This window comes from Rhinoderma darwinii, chromosome 4 (assembly GCF_050947455.1).
Source record: "Rhinoderma darwinii isolate aRhiDar2 chromosome 4, aRhiDar2.hap1, whole genome shotgun sequence".
Taxonomy (NCBI): Eukaryota; Metazoa; Chordata; class Amphibia; order Anura; family Rhinodermatidae; genus Rhinoderma; species Rhinoderma darwinii.
In genome coordinates, this window is record NC_134690.1 from 208,000,013 (window position 1) to 208,023,386 (window position 23,374).

At 42.0% G+C, this 23,374-nt stretch overlaps 1 protein-coding gene across 5 annotated transcripts in view; it reads left to right on the forward strand.

The window, feature by feature from the left end:
* Positions 1-23,374, forward strand: part of ORC3 (origin recognition complex subunit 3) — an 84,000-nt gene that overhangs the window by 3,351 nt on the left and 57,275 nt on the right. For 3 of the 5 annotated variants that reach the window (XM_075862127.1, XM_075862131.1, XM_075862128.1), the window contains exons 3-10: positions 2,656-2,710; positions 6,237-6,334; positions 7,038-7,182; positions 7,549-7,653; positions 9,139-9,293; positions 12,257-12,387; positions 15,726-15,885; positions 16,402-16,515. In XM_075862127.1, the coding sequence (XP_075718242.1) occupies positions 2,656-2,710; positions 6,237-6,334; positions 7,038-7,182; positions 7,549-7,653; positions 9,139-9,293; positions 12,257-12,387; positions 15,726-15,885; positions 16,402-16,515 (963 nt within the window). Of the gene's footprint in view, positions 1-2,655; positions 2,711-5,529; positions 5,551-6,236; positions 6,335-7,037; positions 7,183-7,548; positions 7,654-9,138; positions 9,294-12,256; positions 12,388-15,725; positions 15,886-16,401; positions 16,516-23,374 lie in introns of those variants that run through there. The other 2 variants (XM_075862130.1, XM_075862129.1) reach the window with 2 other exon arrangements.

Sequence of the window (23,374 nt, forward strand, 5' to 3'; positions counted from 1 at the left end):
AGTCTAGAATTTTTAGGCTAGGTTAATTTTACCAGTGAGAGATAGATTATATAAAAAAAAAAACCTGAAAATCACATTGTCAAAATTATATATATTTATTTGCATTGTGCACAGAGAAATAAGTATTTGATCCCCTACCAACTATTAAGAGTTCAGCCTCCTCCAGACCAGTTACACGCTCCAAATCAACTTGGTGCCTGCATTAAAGACAGCTGTCTTACATGGTCACCTGTATAAAAGACTCCTGTCCACAGACTCAATTAATCAGTCTGACTCTAACCTCTACAACATGGGCAAGACCAAAGAGCTTTCTAAGGATGTCAGGGACAAGATCATAGACCTGCACAAGGCTGGAATGGGCTACAAAACCATAAGTAAGACGCTGGGTGAGAAGGAGACAACTGTTGGGGCAATAGTAAGAAAATGGAAGACATTCAAAATGACTGTCAATCGACATCGATCTGGGGCTCCATGCAAAATCTCACCTCGTGGGGTATCCTTGATCCTGAGGAAGGTGAGAGCTCAGCCGAAAACTACACGGGGGAACTTGTTAATGATCTCAAGGCAGCTGGGACCACAGTCACCAAGAAAACCATTGGTAACACATTACGCCGTAATGGATTAAAATCCTGCAGTGCCCGCAAGGTCCCCCTGCTCAAGAAGGCACATGTACAGGCCCGTCTGAAGTTTGCAAATGAACATCTGGATGATTCTGAGAGTGATTGGGAGAAGGTGCTGTGGTCAGATGAGACTAAAATTGAGCTCTTTGGCATTAACTCAACTCGCTGTTTTTGGAGGAAGAGAAATGCTGCCCATGGCCCAAACAACACCATCCCCACTGTCAAGCATGGAGGTGGAAACATTATGTTTTGGGGGTGTTTCTCTGCTAAGGGCACAGGACTACTTCACCTCATCAATGGGAGAATGGATGGAGCCATGTACCGTCAAATCCTGAGTGACAACCTCCTTCCCTCCACCAGGACATTAAAAATGGCTCGTGGCTGGGTCTTCCAGCACGACAATGACCCGAAACATACAGCCAAGGCAACAAAGGAGTGGCTCAAAAAGAAGCACATTAAGGTCATGGAGTGGACTAGCCAGTCTCCAGACCTTAATCCCATCGAAAATTTATGGAGGGAGCCGAAGATCCGAGTTGCCAAGCGACAGCCTCGAAATCTTAATGATTTACAGATGATCTGCAAAGAGGAGTGGGCCAAAATTCCATCTAACATGTGTGCAAACCTCCTCATCAACTACAAAAAACGTCTGACTGCTGTGCTTGCCAACAAGGGTTTTGCCACCAAGTATTAAGTCTTGTTTGCCAAAGGGATCAAATACTTATTTCTCTGTGCACAATGCAAATAAATATATATAATTTTGACTGTGATTTTCTTTTTTTTTTTTTTTTTTATCTATCTCTCACTGGTAAAATGAACCTAGCCTAAAAATTCTAGACTGTTCATGTCTTTGACAGTGGGCAAACTTACAAAATCAGCAAGGGATCAAATACTTATTTCCTTCACTGTACATACAGTGCCCACCAGAAGTTCCGGAACACCCTCATAACGTTTGAACAGGTAGAGGGTTGAAATTTGGTGGGATTTAATGGGGTCGTAACATCTACCAGTTAACGCCAAAAAAAAACCACTGGGGCAGCAAAAACGTAAATGGCACGGGGGTCCAGTGGGCGCTCATTTGAAAGCTCTTTTCAATACGAAAACAATGCCACAATTGATTTTGAGAGAGGATTTTTTTTCGCTGAGATATTTAACGTTAGTAGACCGTGCGTGTTAAATAGTGATATATTGTAATGGTTCAGACTTTTACGGATGTGGCGATACCAATTATGTTTATTTTTTTTAATATGCTCTAATGGGAAAAGGGGTGTTTTTTGAACTTTTAATATTTTTTTTTTTACATAAAAAAAACCCTTTTTATTTTACTAATTTTTACTTTTTTTTTTTTTTTTATTAGTCCCCCTAGAGGACTTCAACCAGCGATCGTTAGACCGCTTGCACTATATACTGCAATACTAATGTATTGCTGTATATCATGATTCTGACAGTCCTCTATTAAGCCCTGCCGGAGGCAAGGCTTAATAGGAGCACAAAGATGGCGGGCCTGGGGGCCTTCATTAGGGGGCTATGATCAGCGCTCCCTGTCAAGCTGAAGACGACTTCTATAGAAAGTCTATATAAGCCGTCTTCAGCCTGATAACGAGCGCTGACCACAGCCGAAGGAGCAAAGCGCTGGTTTCCACACCCGGACCCCCACCGATCCAACTTTTGATATGTCTCTATGACATATCAAAGGTTTTATGAATGTGTAGTTACTATTTAAGTAATTCATTCCTGCTCCTGTGTCGCTGTAAATTTGCCATTTAGGACTATAACTAATTTAGGTGACAAGCCCCCTGGGAGCTTTAAGGCCGGGATCACACACACAAATTTTTTATGTAGTTTTTGGAGCAATTTAAAGGAGTTCTCCAGTTTGGGGGTCTGTTTTTTTTTATACTGAGGACCTATCCTGTGAAAAAACTGCATCAAAACTGCATGTGTGATTCCAGCCTAATGGTAGACATATTAGACCATATTTTTTATACTTTTTTATTTTTATTTCACACCTAATGTGTTTCATTGCTTTTCTAATTTTAAGGGCTGCTTTGTGTTCAAGCCTAGTGCAAAGAAGAAAAAGCTTTCTCTTACAGCAGGTGGGTATGTGGTTCTGATAGAGGGAAGACTTTCATAAAGTGGCTCTGCTCCTCAGGTTAATGTTGGCTCAACCTGCCGATTTTTGCAGTCTGAGAACATGGGTGCTTCATACATGTATTTGTGTACCTAGACCTGTTCAAACTGCACTACGCTATTGGCTCATCTCTTTGTGATTTTTGCCAATTCTGCCTTCTCTGGCATGTCTGTATGTTAAACCCTTACCGTCGCTAATCTGCCGATTTACGTTGGGATAGGGTATTTAAAAATGGGGCCTGCTCAGAAGCCGGTTGTCTCCATAGCAATGCACTGATTTTGCCATAGACGGCAATACTGATATATTGCAGTCTATGGCATAAGCGATCTAATGATCGTAGGTTCAAGCCCCCTAGGGAGGCAAAAAAAATTGTAATTTAAAAATTTAAATCACCCCTCTTTCCCTAGATCACATATAAAAATAAATAAACATAAACACATTAGGTATCTCCATGTATGAAAATGCCCGAACTATAAAAATATTTATAAACCTACAACCAAAAGGTCAAAAGTTCATAAATTACCCCCGGACGAAGGCATCCGCCGAAACGCGCGTCGGGTTCTGGCGTCTCCCCCATGCAGGAACATGAATATAGGTATGTACTCCACTCTGTAGGGTCTTTTTTATCCTTTTTCAGTCCTGTGGTTATTTTGACTTGATACACTTTAGGATGATTATCATTATCATTAGTATTATATATTGTCATAGATTGTAGTAAACCTCTACATATGATGCGCTAGGTGCGTTTATTGGCCTTCCACTTACTCTTGTATCCACATGTCCGTATACTTCAATTTATGCACGTACATGTCCTGACTCAATTACATCCTTTCCTGCATAGACAGACGCCATGTTTTTGGCATTGTGTGACTCCTCTTTTAATGTTTTGTATCTATCCCCCAATAAAGTCATTTTTTTTAAATTACAATTCATGAACTTTTGTGTTAGTGTTGACCTTTAGGTTGTAGGTTTATTCATATGTTTCTGGTCAATGCACCAAGTCACACTTGGTCTACATTTTTAGACGTCTCTATTAAGATACACGTGAATTTTTCTCTTTATTATTAACCCATTAGTGACCGGCCCATAGTCTTTTTACGTCGGTCACTAACGGGCCTTATTCCGATGCAATACACTTTTTACGTCGTCGCATCGGAATAAGTAAACTGAGCAGGGAGCTGTCAAATCTCCCTGCTCTCAGCTGCCTGAGGGCTGGGGGCGTCCCTGCTCTGCCGGGTGAGATCGATATTTGTATCGATCTCACCCGTTTAACCCCTCAGATGCGGTGCTCAATAGCGAGCACCGCATCTAAGTGGTTTTGGCGAGAGGGAGGGAGCTCCCTCTCATCCAACTAACACCCGGCGATAAAATCGCCGAGTGTCTGTGTCTCCCATGGCAGCCGGGGGCCTAATAAAGGCCCCCAGGTCTGCCTGTAATGAATGCCTGCTAGATCATGCCGGAGGCATGACCTAGCAGATGCCTGTCCGTTTTAAACGGTCAGGCAGTAATACACTGCAATACAAAAGTATTGCAGTGTATTATAATAGCGATCGGAGGATCGCATACTAAAGTCCCCTAGTGGGACTAGTAAAAAAGTAAAAAAAAAAAGTTTAATAAAGTTAATAAAAAAAAAAATTAAAAACACACTTTTTTTTCCCTTACAAACTGCTTTAGTATTAAAAAAATAAAGAAATAAAGTTAAGTTACACATATTTGGTATCGCCGCGTCCGTAACGACCCCGACTATAAAGCTATTACATTACTTAACCCGCACGGTGAACGCCGTAAAAAATTAAATAAAAAACGAGAGAAAAATTGCTGTTTTCTGTGAATCCTGACTTTAAAAAAATTTGATTAAAAAGTGATCAAAAAGTCGCATCTACTCCAAAATGGTACCAATAAAAACTACAAGTTTTCCTGCAAAAAAAAAAACCCTCATACAACCGCATCGGCGAAAAAATAAAAACGTTACGGCTCTTCAAATATGGATAATAATTTTGGAAAAAAAGCGTTTTTACTGTGTAAAAGTAGTAAAACATACAAAAACTATACAAATTTGGTATCGTTGCAATCGTAACAACCCGCTGAATAAAGTTATTGTGTTATTTATACCACACGGTAAACGGCGTAGATTTAGGACGCAAAAAAGAGTAGCGAAATTTCTGATTTTTTTTTCTATTCCCCCCCCCCCCCCAAAAAAAGTTAATAAAAGTTAATAAAAGTTAATCAATAAATAATATGTACCTAAAAATGGTGCTATTAAAAAACACAACTTGTACCGCAAAAAACAAGACCTTATACAGCGATGTCGACGCAAAAATAAAAAAGTTATAGCTCTTGGAATGCGACGATGGGAAAACGTAAAAAATAGCTTGTCATTAAGGTCTGAAATAGGCTGGTCATTAAGGGGTTAATATTATTATTATTTTTTTATGCCTTTTTGCATCTTGAGACAGTCCCCTAGTTCTCTATATGTACAGATAGGTTGTGTATGAAAATATTTATCCTATACGGTGAACGACGTAACGTAAAAAAAAAACACTAAATGGCCGAATAACAGGTTTTTTTTGCCACTTCAACCCCCACAAAAAGTGATCGAAATGCCAGAAGTTCCCCTAAAATGGTATAGATAAAAACGACATCTTTCACCATACCAAAAAACGCCTTACACAGCTCTATACACCAAAATATAAAAAAGTTACGTGGGTCACAATATGGCGATGCAAACAAATTTTTGTTTCTTTCAAACTACAGGTAGTAAAACATAACAAAATTACCTTGAGCGTACTGACCCGCAGGATAAAGGTAATGTCATTTTCACCGTACAGTGAAAACCGTAAAAACGAAACCCATAAGACTACGGCTGAACTGCTGTTTTTTTCAAATTCCACCCCATTCTGAAAATGTTTCCAGCTTCCCAGTACATCGCACATAATATTAAATAGTGCCATTAGAAAGTACAGTTTGTACATAAAAACGAAAATTAGTCTGGTCCTGAAAGGGTTCAGTGCTCAGTGGGCATTCCCTGTGAAGTATGTTCTCATTTTCTCCTCCATTTAACCTGTGTACCTATGTCTTCCTCGTCTCGCTCTCCTACTACCTGTCCAAGCTGTGATTTCTGACAAAATCTGGAAGTTTCTTCAGTAGGTTAGCAAGAGACGGAGGGAGGGGGTAATACATGACTGCACGGTCAGACTACGCACTGGGTTTGTTTGTAGTCTGTTACCATGGAGACACACAGGCCTGCATTGTTAGGTTGCTTCTTTTTATATGTTAGATGCGTCGAGCGAAGAAAAAAAAAACTTTTTCCTTGAACTAGACTTTATACATTTTCTTTTTCAACATAACATATCATGACAAAGAATCACAAAAAATGTGTTAGATATGTGTTATCTTCTTGTATTAAATACAGATATTACATTGTCTAAATGTAACTTGTCAAGTATAAATGTCTTTAAATTATGTTCTTCAATACTTCTTTTTATTTCCAGCCGACTATTTTATTGAAAGTCTTAAAAATGCTGAAGATGGCAGAATGCGTTTTGAGAACTACCAGTTACTATGGCAGCGGATGAAATCTCAGACGGAGGTCAGTGGGATCGATTATTCGTAGAGGGGTGGTAGATGTGTTCTTGGACAACTGTTGACTTACTCTCCGCATTCCTGAATGCAGTGCAAAAGCTTCTTCTAGTAAGAAAAGACACTTTCTTTAGTCATTAAAAGAGGGGCTGCACTTTCAGCAAACTTTTAATATGTCATAGAGACAGATGAGAAGTTTGAATCGGTGGGGGACCGGGTGCTGAGACCCCCACCGTCGCTGAAACAAAGGTGCATGCAGAAACATAACGCATGCCCGCCGCAAAGCACACTGATGCATAACGGACCAGATTCACGCGCGTGAATTTGCTACACTCGTGTGAATGTTTACAGAGTATCACTGTAGGTAAAGTGTAGCAGCCTGCAGTCCAAATGTTTAGCTCACCGACGATATGGCCTAGACTAAAAACATTTGTTCCGGAAATAGTGTAGCTCGCAGTGCTACGCTGTTCCCGTAACTCTAATTCACTTCTATGGGAATTCCGATAACCGCATAGCAAAACGCGCCTGGCTGTTTCGTATAACCTGACATCCTCGCAACTTAGTGGCTGGAGCCCAGCTGCAGGAGGTAGGAGGGGGCTCAGCGATACCCGTTTTAGAGGTGGGACCAGCCTCAATTGAACATTTCTGGCATAAATGAGAGAAAATAATGCAAAAACCAGCCTCTCACTCAGGAATTAATTTTTGTGTTTCAGCAACTGCAGGAAGAACTGAACAAGAACCTTTTTGACAATCTCATATGCTTTTTGAAGAAATCCCACTCGGATTTTCAGGACAAAAAAAATGACTGGAATTGTAGAGTGAGGTCTAGCGAAATCCCTACCGCTGCTCTTCTGCTCGGTATGGCCATCCTTTTTTTCTTATTTATTTCAGTATAAGATGTTAAGTTGGTATTGGACAATTTGGTTTGTCTTCTTGTGGAACTGAGAAGTCTGACATAAGTATGGATTCCTATAAAACAGAGCAGACACTCTATGTAAAAAATAAGGCGCCGATTTCCTGATGTCAGCCCTGCTTTGATGATTTTCCTGTAGTCCCACTGTTCATTGTAATTGACATAAGAATTGAAGGGGACAAGATAACTACTGCCTGAGACAATGGTCCTCCACAGTTATCATGCTGGGACTGGCTCTACAGCTGGAGGTAGATTGTACTGCTCATACTCTATTCTGTCTTATGATATGGTTTATTTTTTAACCTTTCTAGGTGTCAATGTTACTGACCATGAACTCACCTTCAACAGCCTCTCCGATGTCCTTAATGAACATGTAACTCCGTATGTCGTTTTGTTGCAAGCGCAGGAATGTCCAGGTAATACAGTAGAATGACATTCAGACAGTATGCTAGAAACACTAAGCTCTCTAGGATTTCTCCCTTTTCTGTCTGTGTTGCTTGCAGAAATAAGGCGCCATGCACATGAACGTATTTTTCCAGCCGCAATTCACCCGCAAATCTTTTGCGGTCTCATTCATTCCAATGGGCCCATCCACGTTTTGTGCATTGCCCAGGAGCCTGTACCGCAAGAAGAACGGACATGTCTTATTACGGCCGTGCTTTGCTGTCCAAACTCACAGAAATTAATGCACGCGGCCATGTGCACGGCCCACGATTTGCAGGCGGCTGTGGGTGACACTCCGTGGCCGTCCTAGCCGCAAGTCACGGCCTGTGCACACCACTACGGTCGTGTACATGATGCCTAACTGATGTCTGATTATCTGATGCCCAGGTTGTATGTTCTTGTTTAGTTCCACCTATCATGTAGTTATTTAAAAGAGCTTTATAAAACCCATTTTCATATACCCTATGAGGGAATTTTGAGTAAATCGAGGGGTCCTTATTTCTTGACAAGAATGAAGATTGGTTGCAAAGAGCGTCTCTCTCATGTTGTGCATAGTCACTGTGTAATGCTTGATTTTCTACAGTGGTGGTGCTGCAGGGAAACTGAACACTTACTGCCAGGTTTCCCCCAGAGATCACAGCTGATTGCTCAGGGACCCAGCAGGGGGACACTTAGTGACCCCTCTATCAATTAGGGTTGACCAAAGCAAAGAAGCCCCTTTAAGGAAAAACCTAGGCGAAAGCTTTTTTTCTCACTATTATAATCCAGTCTTTCTATATGTAGCTGAATAGTGTTCTCGTCTTTTCAATATACAGTATAATAAGCACTTGGTGTCAGGGGTCCATGGCAAAGCAACAGTCTTTGTGACAGCAAGGTGACCACCATCGCTGCGTTTAGGTTTTATTGTAATGTGATGGTCTCCCTGTTAAAGGGAGCAGTATATATAACAATGTACACGTAGATAGTACTGGCTGCATTTCTTCTCCTGTGTGGTCTTGCTGCAGTCTCTTGTATCCATATACACAACACCAAGTGGTTTTTGTCTGTTTTTGTGTATTTCCATAGGGTGGGTGGTGTTGGCATTTTTCTTTTAATACGTAATTTTTATTTTATTTTTTTTTTTATTTTTAGAACACTATACAGTCGTACGACTGGATCATTTTCATTAGAAGTTCAATACAGTATAAATAACAATGATTCATTTTTATTACACCGTAGTAATGTGCACGGGCCGTGACTTATGGCTCGGACGGCCACGGAGTGTCACCCGTGGCTGTGTGCATTCATTTCTATGAGCCTGGACAGTGCACGGACCGTGGAAACCACGGTTCTGTGCATGGGCCCATTGAAATAGGGCCGCAATTCACCCGCAGATTTGCGGGTGAATTGCGGCCGCAAAAATACGTTCGTGTGCATGGGGGCCTAAAATTTCAGAAATTTCCTATTTTTTTTTTCAGGAATAAGGCAACTTCTTCAGAAACTCCTTTCACAGCTTATGGAATGTGGAGCAGACCTGGACCTTGATGAGGAGGATGACAATGCTCCTGTCTCTCAGAGGAAGATGAACTGTTCCATGGCTTCACTTTCTGGATGGTATCAGAAGATTAAAAAGGTAGTTCTCGCTATACTCATTCACATGGTAATAAGTCACTAAGTATTTTTTTTTTTAATTTTTCTTTTCTTTAGGGCGGATTCACACGAACGTGAATTGCGTCCGTGCAGGCCGCGTGGTTTTCACGCGGCTCGCATGGACCAGTAGAAGTATATGGGGCAGTATAGACAGTCTCTGCTTTTTGCGCAGCGTTTGTCCGCTGCGTAACAAAGCGCGACATGTTCAATATCTCGGCGTTTTTCGCGCATCACGCACCCATTGAAGTCAATGGGTGCGTGAAAACCACGCATGCTGCACGGAAGCACTTCCGTGCGAACTGGCTGTTTCGCGCAACAGCTGTCAAAAGGATGAATGTAAACAGAAAAGCACCACGTGCTTTTCTGTTTACAAACATCTAAATGGCGTGTCATAATGATGCCAGCTGCGCGAAAACCACACAGCCGCGCATCATATGGTGATGACACTCTGAGCTGTCAAGTGGCTTTTGCGCAGGCAAAACGCCGCGTGTTTTGCGTGCGCAAAAACGCCATGTTCGTCTGAATCAGGCCTAAGTGTTTTTATAGTTCTAGGAAGACTAAATTAAAATAATGGAAGAAACTTGTAACTTGGGCTGGATGTTGGTATGACTCTAAGGGTATGTGCACATGATAACGTCAATTATGGCTGAAATTACGGAGCTGTTTTCAGGAGAAAACAGCTCCTGCATTTCAGACGTAATTGCTCGTACTTGTGTTTTGTCAATTACAGACGTAATTTGGAGCTGTTCTTCATTGGATTCAATGAAAAACTGCTCCAATAACGTCCCAAGAAGTGTCCTGCACTTCTTTGCCGAGGCAGTCATTTTACGCATCGTCTTTTGACAGCGACGCGTAAAATTAAAGGTCGTCGGCACAGTACGTCGGCAAACCCATTGAAATGAATGGGCAGATGTTTGCCGACGTATTCGAGGCTTTTTTTTCAGACGTATTTCAAGGCGTAAAACGCCTCCAATACGTCTGAAAATAGGTCGTGTGAACCCAGCCTAAGGCATCACAGAAAGAAATCACGATGATAGTTGACCAGTTTAAATGGGGCCTTTAAAAAGTTATTGTGTAGATAAAGTCCCAAGATATTTACTGTTTGTGTTTCTGTGTGTTTTTCAAACTTAATTCAAGAATACCATTAAAAAATGTATTTCATGATTTTGCAAAGTCAGGGGAATGCACTATGGAAACTAAGCAACAGTTTGGTCCAAAAGCACAAACAGGCAATAGCGTTCTATTACATACAGTAGACTCTCCAATAAAGAAACGCTCATTCCGCTATGAAATAAACCCAGGCTCTGTACCAGAGAGAAATTTAAAAGCAGATTATAATCCAGGGTCCAGCACTGGATGGGAAGGCAGAGTCACCTGCTGGCTGTGGAGTCTATTGATCTGTTTGTGCCAGTGCCTAGCAGATAGCGTGCAAAAACTGCTCATTGGGAAGTCTAAAGGACTCCCTAATTAATAGTTACTGTAAGTCTCCCATTAAGTGAATTTCCACCTATTCAACACAATTTTGTTTTTGTTTTTTCCACCTAAATAGGTCTAAAATTTGGTATTTAAACGGATTAATTTGTAATACAGTTTATTTTAATGGGGGTCGGAGTGACTTTTATTGTTACTGAGCTACAAATCCCCTGATTCCATTGACAGCCATAGAGTAAAAGGTTACCTCCAGTGTTGCTGTCATCCTCATATCCAGCCAGAAGTTAAATCTGACAATGGGAGATGTAGGTGGCAGATCTGGAGGTACCTTTGCTAAGGCAACGGCACAACCTGCAGCCACTACTAGGTAGAGCTTGTGCAATGCTTCAGGCTCCCATTGAAGTCATTTATGCATCTGCAGGCAGTAAGTGTCCTCTACTGGCATTTAAATTTTAGAAAAAAACTTAGTTTTAGACCTATGTATTGAATAAATGATTATAAAATAATAATTAAAGTTAATTAAGCAGCACAAAATTTGGGCCCTATAACGAACAGTGGACATTGACTTTAACTGTCAGCAGTTGTGATCCCCCCCACCCTCCAAACCACTAACACCACTAGTTAGCTAACGTGGAAACAAGTGAAAACCGATACCGATATTGCCGAGCATACTCCAAGACTAACTAGGAAAAAGTAGGTTTAACCTCAAGTGCTATATGCAGAAGAGATGGCAAGTGTCTGACTGGACAGGGAAGGGTCTTGGATTGTCTGTTCTAAACCCTTCCTTATTCTCTTTAGTGACCGCACATCCTTGCATTAAAACTACTTTTTCCTAGTTAGGCTTGGAGTATTATCGGCAATCCAGAGCGGTAAGCCGCCGACTACTGACTATAGCAGCGCTACATACGCATTGTATTTTGCACCGATCCAGTCCCCAGCACGGCTCAGTGCCCGACGAAGGTCTGTCTGACCAAAACGTCGACGTCGCACATGTAGCCTCTGGCATCCATCCAATAAAGATATATATTTTTGTAACACAAGCAAGGTGTGCCGAGTACAAATTCTTAACCTATACCCGGGTTGGGACCCTACCTCGAGCACCCAAAGAAACCGGTGCCATCTGAACACAACCATATAGGCAACACAGATATGTTTCCACGTCCGCTATCTAGCGATGTTAGTGGTTTGGAGGGGGGGGGGTTAAAACTGCTGACCGACTCCCTTCAAAGCTAAATGTACAAGTTAGGGCTTTATTTTTGAACATACTGACCTTGAGTTACAGTCTTGTTCTTACGGTGGTTTATTTTATTAGATAATTCTTTTTTTGCTTGACTGTGAAGTGTATTTTAATTTTGCGTGAGAGCTAAAATGCAGATTGTATTCTTTATTCCCGCTTCCCATAGGAGTAATGATTCATAAATCTAGTTTGTGTCTCCCATCAGTCATGATTTATATGTGTGTTTATGTTTGTGTCTGTGAATGACTCTCATGATTACTGCTTACATTTAACTGAAGAAAGCAAATACTCCAAAGAAAAAGAGATCCGATTCATCTGAACATTGGCCAGCACCTCCTATAGTTGTGGTCTTCAAAGATCTAGAAAGTTTTACATCTTCTGTACTGCAAGAATTTATTGTTATTAGCAGGTATGTAGCCATAAAGATCAGTGCACTTTCTACCTTACAACCACAATTGAAATTTGATGGTCATCTAAAGGGGTTTATCTCAACTATAAAAGTTACAGCTTTTGCTATCTTCTGGGGAGACCCTAACCAGTTTCCAAGGAAGCCTGGTTGGGAAACACCAAATAGAGGAAAAAAAGGACAACGGTGCTATGTAGACTTTTGAATGGATTTTTCTTTTTAAATCAATGTTTTCCAATTGACTTTTTTTAGTAATTTATGAATTTTTGTGATACAGCTTCTATGTATCTTGTATACAAAGAACCTGTATCCTTCTCTTTCAGCTGTTTCCATCAGTTCAACTAAACTGACTGCTCGGCTGAGAGACACACAGGATCCATCTAATATTGATCAAATCTAAATTCATCAACATCGATCACATCTAAGTTCATCATCTCCAACATTTATGGCATATTTTCAGTATATGCCATAAATCTCCTGCGGGTCCCACCTCTGAGACCCATACCTATCTCTAGAATGATGCCCCCTAACCTGTCCTACCTTGTCCTGCTGTTACTACTTCCTAGCGACTGAGTTACGGGCTGGCTGAAAGTATGGAAACAGCCGAGCTCGCTGTGCTATGCTGTTTCCGTAAGGCCCCATGCCCACGACCGTAAAAATTCTCTGTAATTGTGGACCGTAAGACCCATTCAGTTCTATTGGCCGCAGACACCTTTCCGTATCGCTACGGATGGGTGTCCGTGCCGTAGAAATGTTCAGAAAATTATGGAACGTGTCCATTCTTTTGTATTTTACGGCCCATGCTCGCATACCTTGTATGGGAGCACGGCCCAAAAATGGCGGCCGGCCGTTCCCGCAATCGCAGGCTGTGATTACGGGCACAGCCATGTGCATGGGGCCTAACTCCCATTCTCAGTCCTGCTTTTTTATTGTTCTCTTTGAAACAGGAAGTTATCTTTAAGATAAAGTATGTGGTACATTAAAACCTGATGTTAATATACAGTATGGCCTCTTAAAGCTAATCTGTTGGATATGTTATACTACACTGTCTGTCCGCTGTCTCTAACATCATGTCCTCTCTCTATCTAAAACTGAATCTTTCTAAAACTGAGCTCCTTGTGTTTCCACCATCTACTAATCTACCTAAACCTGATGTCTCCATCTCAGTGTGTGGCACTACCATAACTCCTAGGCAGCACGCCTGCTGTTTTGGGGTTATTTTTGACTCGGATCTTTCCTTTACTCCTTATATTCAATCATTTGCACGTTCATGTTACCTGCACCTCAAAAACATCTCCAGAATTTACATTTTTTCTTAACGTGGAAACAACCAAAACTCTCATTGTCGCTCTGATTCACTCTAGTCTTGACTTGTGTAACTCATTACTAATCGGTCTTCCCCTCACTAAACTCTCTCCTCTTCAATCTATTCTTAATGCAGCAGCCAGGCTCCTCTTTCTGTCCAACCGCTACACCAACGCCTCTACCCTGTGCCAGTCACTGCACTGGTTGCCAATTCCCTTTAGAATAAAATTTGAAAATGATTACTCTCACCCACAAAGCTCTCCATCGTGCTGCACCTCCAAACATCTTCTGCCTCATCTCTGGCTACCACCCCACACGGGCTCTACGTTCTGCCAACATCCTTCAATTAACATCCTCCATAATCTGAACCTCCCACTCCCATCCCAATGACTCATTCAGCTTTATGTGGTACAACCGTATTTGCATAAAAAATGGCTGGACCACTGTACTGAACAAGCACTTTTTACATTTTGTGTCTCCCCTATTTCCTCATAGATTGTAAGCTCTTGCAGCCCTCATTCCTCCAGTTATAATTGTTAATTGGTTTTGTCATTATGTAATGTCTGATGTTGTCTGTACATGTCCATCTGAATTGTAAAGTGCTGCGGAATATGTTGGCACTATATAAATAAAGATTATTGTTATCACACTTTGTTGTGATAGAATAGAAGAAGAGTTACCGAGTAGAGATATATAGTTTTTATGATTTGCTCAATATGTTCATGTAGAAAGCCATTTAAATGCTGCCAGGACACATGGGGAAAGCCTCCTTCTCCTACCCACAAGAAAAAAGGAAAAAGATGTGTGGGCGGGAGAGGTTCTCTCTCTCTCGGAGTCCTGGAAGCATTTAAACCGCTTTCTACGTGAAAATATGGAATGCAATAATAAAAAACTATGTATCCCAAAGTTCAAGATTCCCCCGCTTATAATAAGCTCGCCCTCAGAGTAGTATAGAAGACAGGATAGAGTTGCTTTAAATCAACTTTAGACAGTCCTTCTTTTATACTTAAGATTGTGCACTAATAGTATGTCCCACCATATTTTCCATGCTTGCTTCTTATGTGTTCTTTAGTAAATCGGTAGCATGCAATGGGGGAGATCTACTAAGCAAAATGCGACAGAATGGTGTTACAGATTGCGCCACAGAAGAGAAGTATATGGCGTGCGCAAATTTTATGTGTTGGAGACACGTTTTATACCTACCTCAACAGATTTGAAAAGTGTCTAGAATCTCTAAATTTACTAAAATCCTGCAGTAAATTTTTTGGCACAAAATGTTGGTGCAGTAAATCTAGGGAAGAGACACTAACATGCCCTGCAACCTGCATCCAATTTATTATGTTACATGTGCCATTCTGATAAATGTAGTGCAGAAAGCTACACCAACTTGTAAATGCATGTACCCTGCGAAACTACTGATAAATCTTCCTCACTGCTGCTAAATATATTATTGTACTTAAAGAGAGGAGACTTTGTATATATATTAGTAAATAAAGTATGGGGAAATGCAACATTTCTTGGTGAACATAAACCACTAAACAGGTTATTTGCTTCCTGAGATGTATTTATAAGGGTCTGTTCATGTCACCCTTCTGCTCATGGGTTCTGTTAGACCTTTCTGTCGGAGGAACCCATGAACGGAAAGGCAAATTGAAACCATAGCCTCAATTTGCATTACCATTGATTGCAATGGTAATGCTTCCGTTGCAAATGGTTTCCGTTTGTCTTCATTCTGTATGGTTTCCATAGTTTTGGAGGAAACAATAGACTACGCTAATGTTTTCGCAAAATAGCAAAACTGAATCATTACGGAACGGAAAGCAACTGCAATGGAAGCATTACCGTTTAAGTCAATGGTAATCCAAACGCAATCTATGGTTTCCTTTTTGGCTTTACGTTCATGGGTTCCTCCGACGGAAAGGTCTGACTGAACCCCTGAACGTAAGAATGACGCCGATGTGAACAGGCCCTTACCCAACTTATGAAATGTTTCTACTTCACTTTTACTCAGTTTGTTTTCCTTTTTATTGTTTCAGTGGATACTGCAAGGAGTTGCCTCTGATTTTGGTATTTGGCATTGCCACATCTCCAATGATAATCCACAGACTTCTGTCTCACTCGGTGTCCTCTCTGCTGTGTATAGAACTATTTCAGTCCTTATCCTGCACAGAACATTTGGCAACTGTAGTAGATAAGGTAAATAATTGTTTTTTATATGCTGATCATTCTGCCCGTAGGATAAAATTACCGATTTACCTAGAGCCAATCATAAACACGCCAAATTATTATTCTTAATAAGACCAAATGGATTCCAGACTGATCCCAGATTCACAATTTCAGTGGGGAATACTGAACCACTTGTAAGAACAAACTTAAAGGTGTATTCCAGGCATCAACATGTATCGCCTATCCATCAATTGTTGTTAAGGGGGACCCCAGCCACCGTCCTCCCCACAAGTACGGTCACAATGGGGAGGAATTCTATGGAGCGGGGGCCAAGCATGCCTGCTGCCGCTCCAAACAACACTATGGGAGGTAAGAAACCAGCCCATTGAGCATGGTTAAGTGATATGATTATTGCTGCAATACGTCTTTAAAATATATTTAGTTTTCACTAATATATACAGTTTTCTCAAAATCAGACTTTAAATCTTTGACAATATAACAGTAGCCTAGCATTTATTAATATAGATTTCCTCCTTTTCTTGTCAGTTGCTTCTCTCCAACCAATTTCCACTCAAGTTGAGCGGACGAGTTCTGCAGGTCCTCATCACAATATTTTTGTACCATGATTTCTCTGTGCAGAACTTCATCAAGGGTCTTCAGGTAAGATTAGTGCATTTTGATCACTGGCTGCAGGTTTGGCTTTTTAGGAGCACTTCTGTGGAAACTTGGAGGTCAAGTTAGAGATCTCTCTCATGATCTATTTATACCCAGGACTGTAACTATAACAAAGGGGCTTCCACTTCGTCTAGTGGTTAGAAGGTTTCTACAGCAAGATGGATTCTTTACTGTAAGAACAGCGAGACTATGGAACGTTGAAAAGGGGCCAAGATGTCTTTCTTGAGTGTAATAATATTACAAGTTATGTTTACAAGGTTTCTGGAGATGGGTAGTTGATCCAGGGATTTTTTCTGATTGCTATTTATGGAGTTTGGAAGGAATTTTTTTTTCACCTCAGATGAGGAAAATGGGCTTTTGGCCTCATGGGGGTTTTTGCCTTATGCAGGACCAATTTTCATAAAAAGTGAACCCATGTGTTAAATGCTAACTAAACCGTTGTGAGAGGGTCTATGTTTGGAATCAACAAAGACAACAAAGTCCGAGGAGTGTCATTGGGCGTTAACCCCTTAGTGACCAACAATACGCCTTTTCACGTTCGTCACAAAGGGGCCTTAGGCTAGGCTGACGCCTTTTTACGTGAGCCTAGTCTAAGTCCTGCACGGGTCTCTCGTGCAGGCTGGAGCCGGGGCTCAGCTGTCTGATGACAGCTGAGCTCCTGCTCCAACTCCCGCGATCAAAGTTTACCCGTTAAATGCCGCCGTCAATAGCGACCGCGGCATTTAACTTTGTTTACAGAGGGAGTGAGCTCCCTCTGTCACCCATCGGCGGCCAGCGAATGCAATCGCGGGTCTCCAATGGGGCGTCATGGCAGCTGGGGGCTTGATAAAAGCCCCCAGGTCTGCCCTGGACATATGCCTGCTAGGACGCGCCGGAGGCACGTCCTAACAGATTGCCTGTCAGATTTACACTGACCGGCAATAATGCTCTGGTATACGAAGTATACCAGAGCATTATAGCAGCGATCTGAAGATCGCACAGTAAAGTCTCCTAGTGGGACTAATAAAATAAGTCATCAATGTGAAATAAAGATTAATAATAAAAATTACAGTAAATCCATTTTTTTCCATAAAAAGTGGTTTTATTTAGTAAAAGTGTAAAAAATAAATAAAAGTACACATATGTGGTATCGCCGCGAACGTAATGACTCCATTAATAAAGTTAATATGTAATTTAAACCGCAAGGTGAACACCGTAAAAAAACAAAAACGCAAAAAACAATTGCGAAATTGCAATTTTTTTCCATTGCCCCCCAAAAAAGTCATAATAAAATGAATCAATAAGTGCCATGCACCCCAAAACAGTACCAATCAAAACTACGTCTCGTCCCGCAGAAAACAAGCCCAAAAAATCACTACATTAATAGAAAAATAAAAAAGTTACGGCTCTTGGAAAGCAACGATGCAAAAACAAATAATTTTAGTTCAAAAGTGTTTTTATTGTGCAAAAGTCGTAAAACATAAAAAACCTCTACATATGTGTTATCGCCGTAATCGTACCGACCCATAGAATAAAGGTAACATGTTATTTACGTCGCACAGTGAACGGCGTCCATTTAAAACGCATAGAACAATGGTGGAATTTCAGGTTTTTTTCTATTCCCCCCCCCCCAAAAAAGTTAATAAGAGTTAATAAAAAAATTATATGTACCCAAAAATGGTGCTATTAAAAAGTACAACTAATCCCGCAAAAAAACAAGTCCTCATATAGCTATGTAGACGAAAAAATAAAAAAGTTATAGCTCTTTGAATGCGACCTATAGAAAAACGAATAAAATAGCTTGGTCATTAGGGCCTAAAATGGGCTGGTCACTAAGGGGTTAAAGAAATTAGAGTTGGATACGCTCATATGGCTTTGTACCACATATTGAGAGTATGAGAAACTGTATGTAAGTATACCACTGGGGAACGATCGGATCTAGATACCAGCGCTTGCCACAAGCATGACTTCAGGGAGAACCCTTGACAGAAACGGAATTCCATATCCTTCTACAACGGATGGTCCACAACCAACCACCAAGAACTTGTTTGGTCTAATACGGATGCCATAAAATAATAGAGTATATTAGGCATACCCAGACCACCTAAGGGGAACAGTCGCTATAAAGAAGACTTATTTATTATAGGCTGTTTACCAGACCAAATGAAATTAAAGACACCTTTTCCAAGGTTGTCAGTGTGAAGGGACATAGTGTGGAAGTATATCATATTTTGGGTATCCATAGCCTTTTCACTACATTGATACAGCCTACCCACAAAACTTGCAGGTTTTGGATGTCTTTGGCTGTGGTTTGGAGATCATGGAGAAGGGAGGTCATGTTTAGTTCAGTCGGGTCTCATTCACAATATGAGGTCTGAAGTCCCAAATCGGTAACAGAGTGTTTAGTTCATTTACATTGTACTCGACGCGTAATGAGATTCAGCATTGGCTTTGGTACATTAATAGGCAACATATACGATTTAGTTACATTAACTTTATAGTATGAAATATCAGAAAACCTGCTCGCTAGGTGGGTTACATGAGGCAAAGATATAACTGGTTTGGATGAAGTTTATATAACATCATCTGCATAAAGCCCAATCCTGTGACTATAGAATAAAACAGAGATACCGTGAAGGTTTCGAGATAACCTGATCAAGGAAGCTAATTCTTTCATTACTAATATAAAAATTAAGTGCGACGACGGTTAACTTTGCCTCGTACCGTTTGTAAATCGAAAATGACCTACACAAAACCCCCGAGACCAGTACAATTCCGAAAAGTACAGCTGTATAGTGCCATAATGCCTGAATGTATATAACCTGTCAATCTAAAAATAGTCCATATTAAATTCAGGAAGCGCCAATGGAATCATTCTGTCAAATGCCTTTTCGGCGCCCAATGACAAGAATACAACTGACTCTCCCAATTTGTTTGCAATATCTAGCAGGTTCAGCAACCTTCTCGTGCTATCTGATGATCTCCCTTATTCTAACCCCACCTGGTTTTTGTGTATTAGAGAAGACAATATCTCATTAATCCTAATGGCTAGGATTACAATTTAAGATCACTGTTCAGCAGTTAAAAGGGTCGGAAGTTTCCCAGATGGTTTGGGGCTTTGCCTGGTTTGGGGAATGCAACCACTATGGCTTCTAACATTTCCTTTGGGAACCTGCAAGTTAAAGTTGCCTATTTGAAAAGTTTATATAACCAAGGGATTAGAATAGGATGAATCTTTTTTTAAATACTTGTTTGGAAGACCGTCAGGGCCAGGAGATTAATTACTTTTGGCCGATTTCTCCCTATATTATTGGAATAATTTAAAGATTGAAGTTGGGGTAGGGACACAAAAAGGAGAGAGAGGGTTTTCAAAAACTACTTAACATTACGTTCTGTAACTTGGGGCGTGTTGGTGTCTCCAACCCATTATATAGGTTGGAATAGTACCTTACAAAGGTGTCTGCAATGTAATTTGAGTGAAAAACCGTACCTTTTTGAAGGGTGGTAAATGTAGGAGAGTTTGAATTTAGCCTGCTGTTTTTAACTCTAAGTCTGGGTTCACACAGGCGTTTTACGCCTCGAATTACGTCTGAAAAAACGGCTCCAATACGTCGGCAAACATCTGCCCATTACTTTCAATGGGCTTTACGATGTACTGTGCCGACGACCTGTCATTTTACGCGTCTCTGTCGCGGGAAAAAGAAGGGACATGCCCTATCTTCGGGCGTTTACGCCTCTGACCTTCCATTGACTTTAATGGGAGGCAGAGAAAGCGTATTTCGCGGTATTTTATGCCCGCGACGCTCAATAGCCGCGGGCGAAAATCGGCGTGCAGGGAGAGGAAAATCTGCCTTAAACTTCCAAACTGAATTTTGAGGCAGAAATTCTGCCTGCAAAAAACATAGCCTTAAAGTGCCAATTCATATTTTTATAACGAAAGCTTATGTAGTTCACCATGAAATCAGATTTTAGAAGCTACGTGTTGATTCTCCTTAGCCGTATTCTGGCTCTCAAGCTCATGCAATTGTTTCAGAAGTTCCATCCTATAAAATTCCCCTTTTCTTTATTTTCATGAGAGCCCAATCTAATAGCAATGCCTCTAATATATGAGCACACTAAATACTAGTCGGGGATACATACAGGGTGTCATTAAATTGGAAGAAAAGTTCAAACTCTGATTCTAACTGGTCACAGTATTGTGGCACATTCAAAAGGTAGGAGTTCAACCACCTTATAGAAGGACGTCCAGGGTAAAGACCATCCGATATGGTTAGAAAAATGGGAGCGTGATCTGACCATTCTATTAAGCATGGGGTCTCAAACACGTGCCGCATGCGGCCCCTGAGGCTGTCATCTGGGGCCAGTGGTGCATCAAAGCTCCCGAAACCTCTTCGGGACAGAGAGCAGGCCAAAGGAGGAGCACTGCACACACTCCCTGTAGAAAATGGCGCGCACACCCACCTGTAGATAGTGGCACCCGCCTCCTGTACGTAGCGCAGGGTGGCATCGGCACCCTGTGAACCCGGGCAAATTCCAGGGCCCACTACCCCTGGGGGGCCCACTCGGCCGACGGGTGCTGACACAGCCGTCATGGCTCCTTCAGGTGTGGAATCCCTGGCCAGAGCGTTGCCGACGCTCTTGCCAGGGATTCCACTCCTAGAGGGAGCCCCTGTCTAGGAGTGGAATCCACCCTCCCCGGTAGTGCCACCCACCCCCCCTGTAGGTAGCGACTTTGGGGCTCCCTCTAGGAGTGGAATCCCCAGCCAGAGCATTGCCTATGCTCTGGCCCAGGATTCCGTTCCTGGAACAGGCCCTGACGTCACTGTCCATATATGGGTAGTGACGTTAGGGGCTCCTCCTGGAGCGGAATCCCCAGCCACAGCATTCCCGACTCTCTGACCATGGATTCCACTCCTAGAGGGAGACCCTGACGTGACTGTCCATATATGGGTAGTGACGTCGGGCTCCTCCTGGAGAGGAATCTCCGGCCGGAGCGTCGGCACTTCTCTGGCTGGGGATCTGCTCCTAGAGGGAGCCCCAAAAGCGCTACCTACAGAGAGGGGGGCTGTGTTGCACTACCAGGGAGGGGCTGTGTTGCACAACCTACGAGGGGGGTTTTGTTGCACAACCTACGAGGGGGTTGTGTGGCACTACCTACGAGGGGGGGGCCTGTGGCATTCTCTACAGAGGGCCTTGTGGCACTATCTAAAAAGGGGCTGCCCAATCTTGACATTCCTGTGTCTGCCAACTGAGCAGCCAGACGGCAATTAGCGAGACAAACTGGAAAACTAAATTGTTAAAACCTAGCGGTATTATTATAGTAATGTAGTATTATTATAGTAATTAAGTATTGTTATAGTAGTTCAAATAACTAATTGATTAGCAATAATTTGTGTTGTATCAAATTTGAAAGTAATGCGGCCCGTCAACTTCTAATTTTTTTTCTATGTGCGGCCCATTTACCCGGCCGAGTTTGAGACCTCCGTTTTAGCTAATGCTCGTTGACGCAACGCTGCGCAGCATCATTTAAATGATCCAATGATTTGTGTTGTGCCGAATAAAAATAATCTAGAGACCTTAATGTGTATGGGCAGGGGTTAACAATCCCCTTCAGGATGCATTGTTGTCACCATCCGTGGGTATGTGGACCCACTAGGCCGCACTGCCGTAGCAGCTGGCGAAACAACACTATACAAAGTCTATGCAAAGTCCTAGCACAAGAGTACCTGTAATAGTCCAAGAGTAGCAATGGCTTAGGCACAGATGGAACTTGACAGTAGATAACGCCAAACATGGCGGATGATACCAGGCTTGGCAGATGACACCAGACGTGGTGTATGACAGCAGGTGTGGTGTATGACCCCAGGTGTGGCAGTTGACACAACACAACTCCAACACTAGAAAGGGCACCGGCACAAACACAGCACAGGATACAGGTAGCAGGGCACGGGAGCAAGATACGACTAAGGGACCATTTGCTAAGACTAACAGGGGAATACATAACCACGCTCAGGCAAGTGGTGAAAGGGCAGGGCCCTATTTATAGTCCTGGATGATCAGGTATATTTAAATAATTAATTATTTTCATATGCGTGCTCTTGCCTTTTAAGGCCGAGAACAAGCGCATGCACCCTAGAGGACAGTGCAGAGTGGCCTACGAGTGCTGGCATCTCTCAATAGTCAAGTTCGTCTCCCTGAATTTTAAGTTTGCCCTATTTTAAGTTTGGAAAGCACTTTAAAAGCGCATATAAGGAAATTTAGTTCATGCGTATTAGGAGTACATACACACTTCAAGGTATTTGAGATATCGTTAATAGAGAAGATCAAAATCAAAGATCAACCAATGTTTTTGTAAAAGAGAAAGCGACTATCTCTAATCACCAATAACATGCCTCTAGACTAAGCATAAAAAACGTACTATTCCGTCATGGTAACCATAGCGTTCGCGCTCCATGACGGAATAGTACGTCACGGGAGGAACGGCCATTTCGGCCGTCTTCCCGACACATACAGGAGCTGTGACAGCTGCTGTCTCGTACGGCAGTTGCCGCAGCTCCTTGAGCAGGGACCGATCGCTGTGTCCCCACTGATTAACCCCTTAAAATCCACGTTCGATAGCGATCGCAGCTTCTTAGGGGTTAAATCACCATCGACGGCCCGCTACATGATAGCGGGCAGCGATCGTTGCTATGGCAACCGGACCCCTAACAATGGCGTCCGGCTATGCCATCTACGGAAGCCTAGTGGGTCCTGACAACTATGCTTGTTATCAGCGAGTAGCTGACCGCTCTATTACACTGCACTACGCATGTAGTGCAGTGTATTAGAATTGCGATCAGGGCCTCCTGCCCTCAAGTCCCCTAGT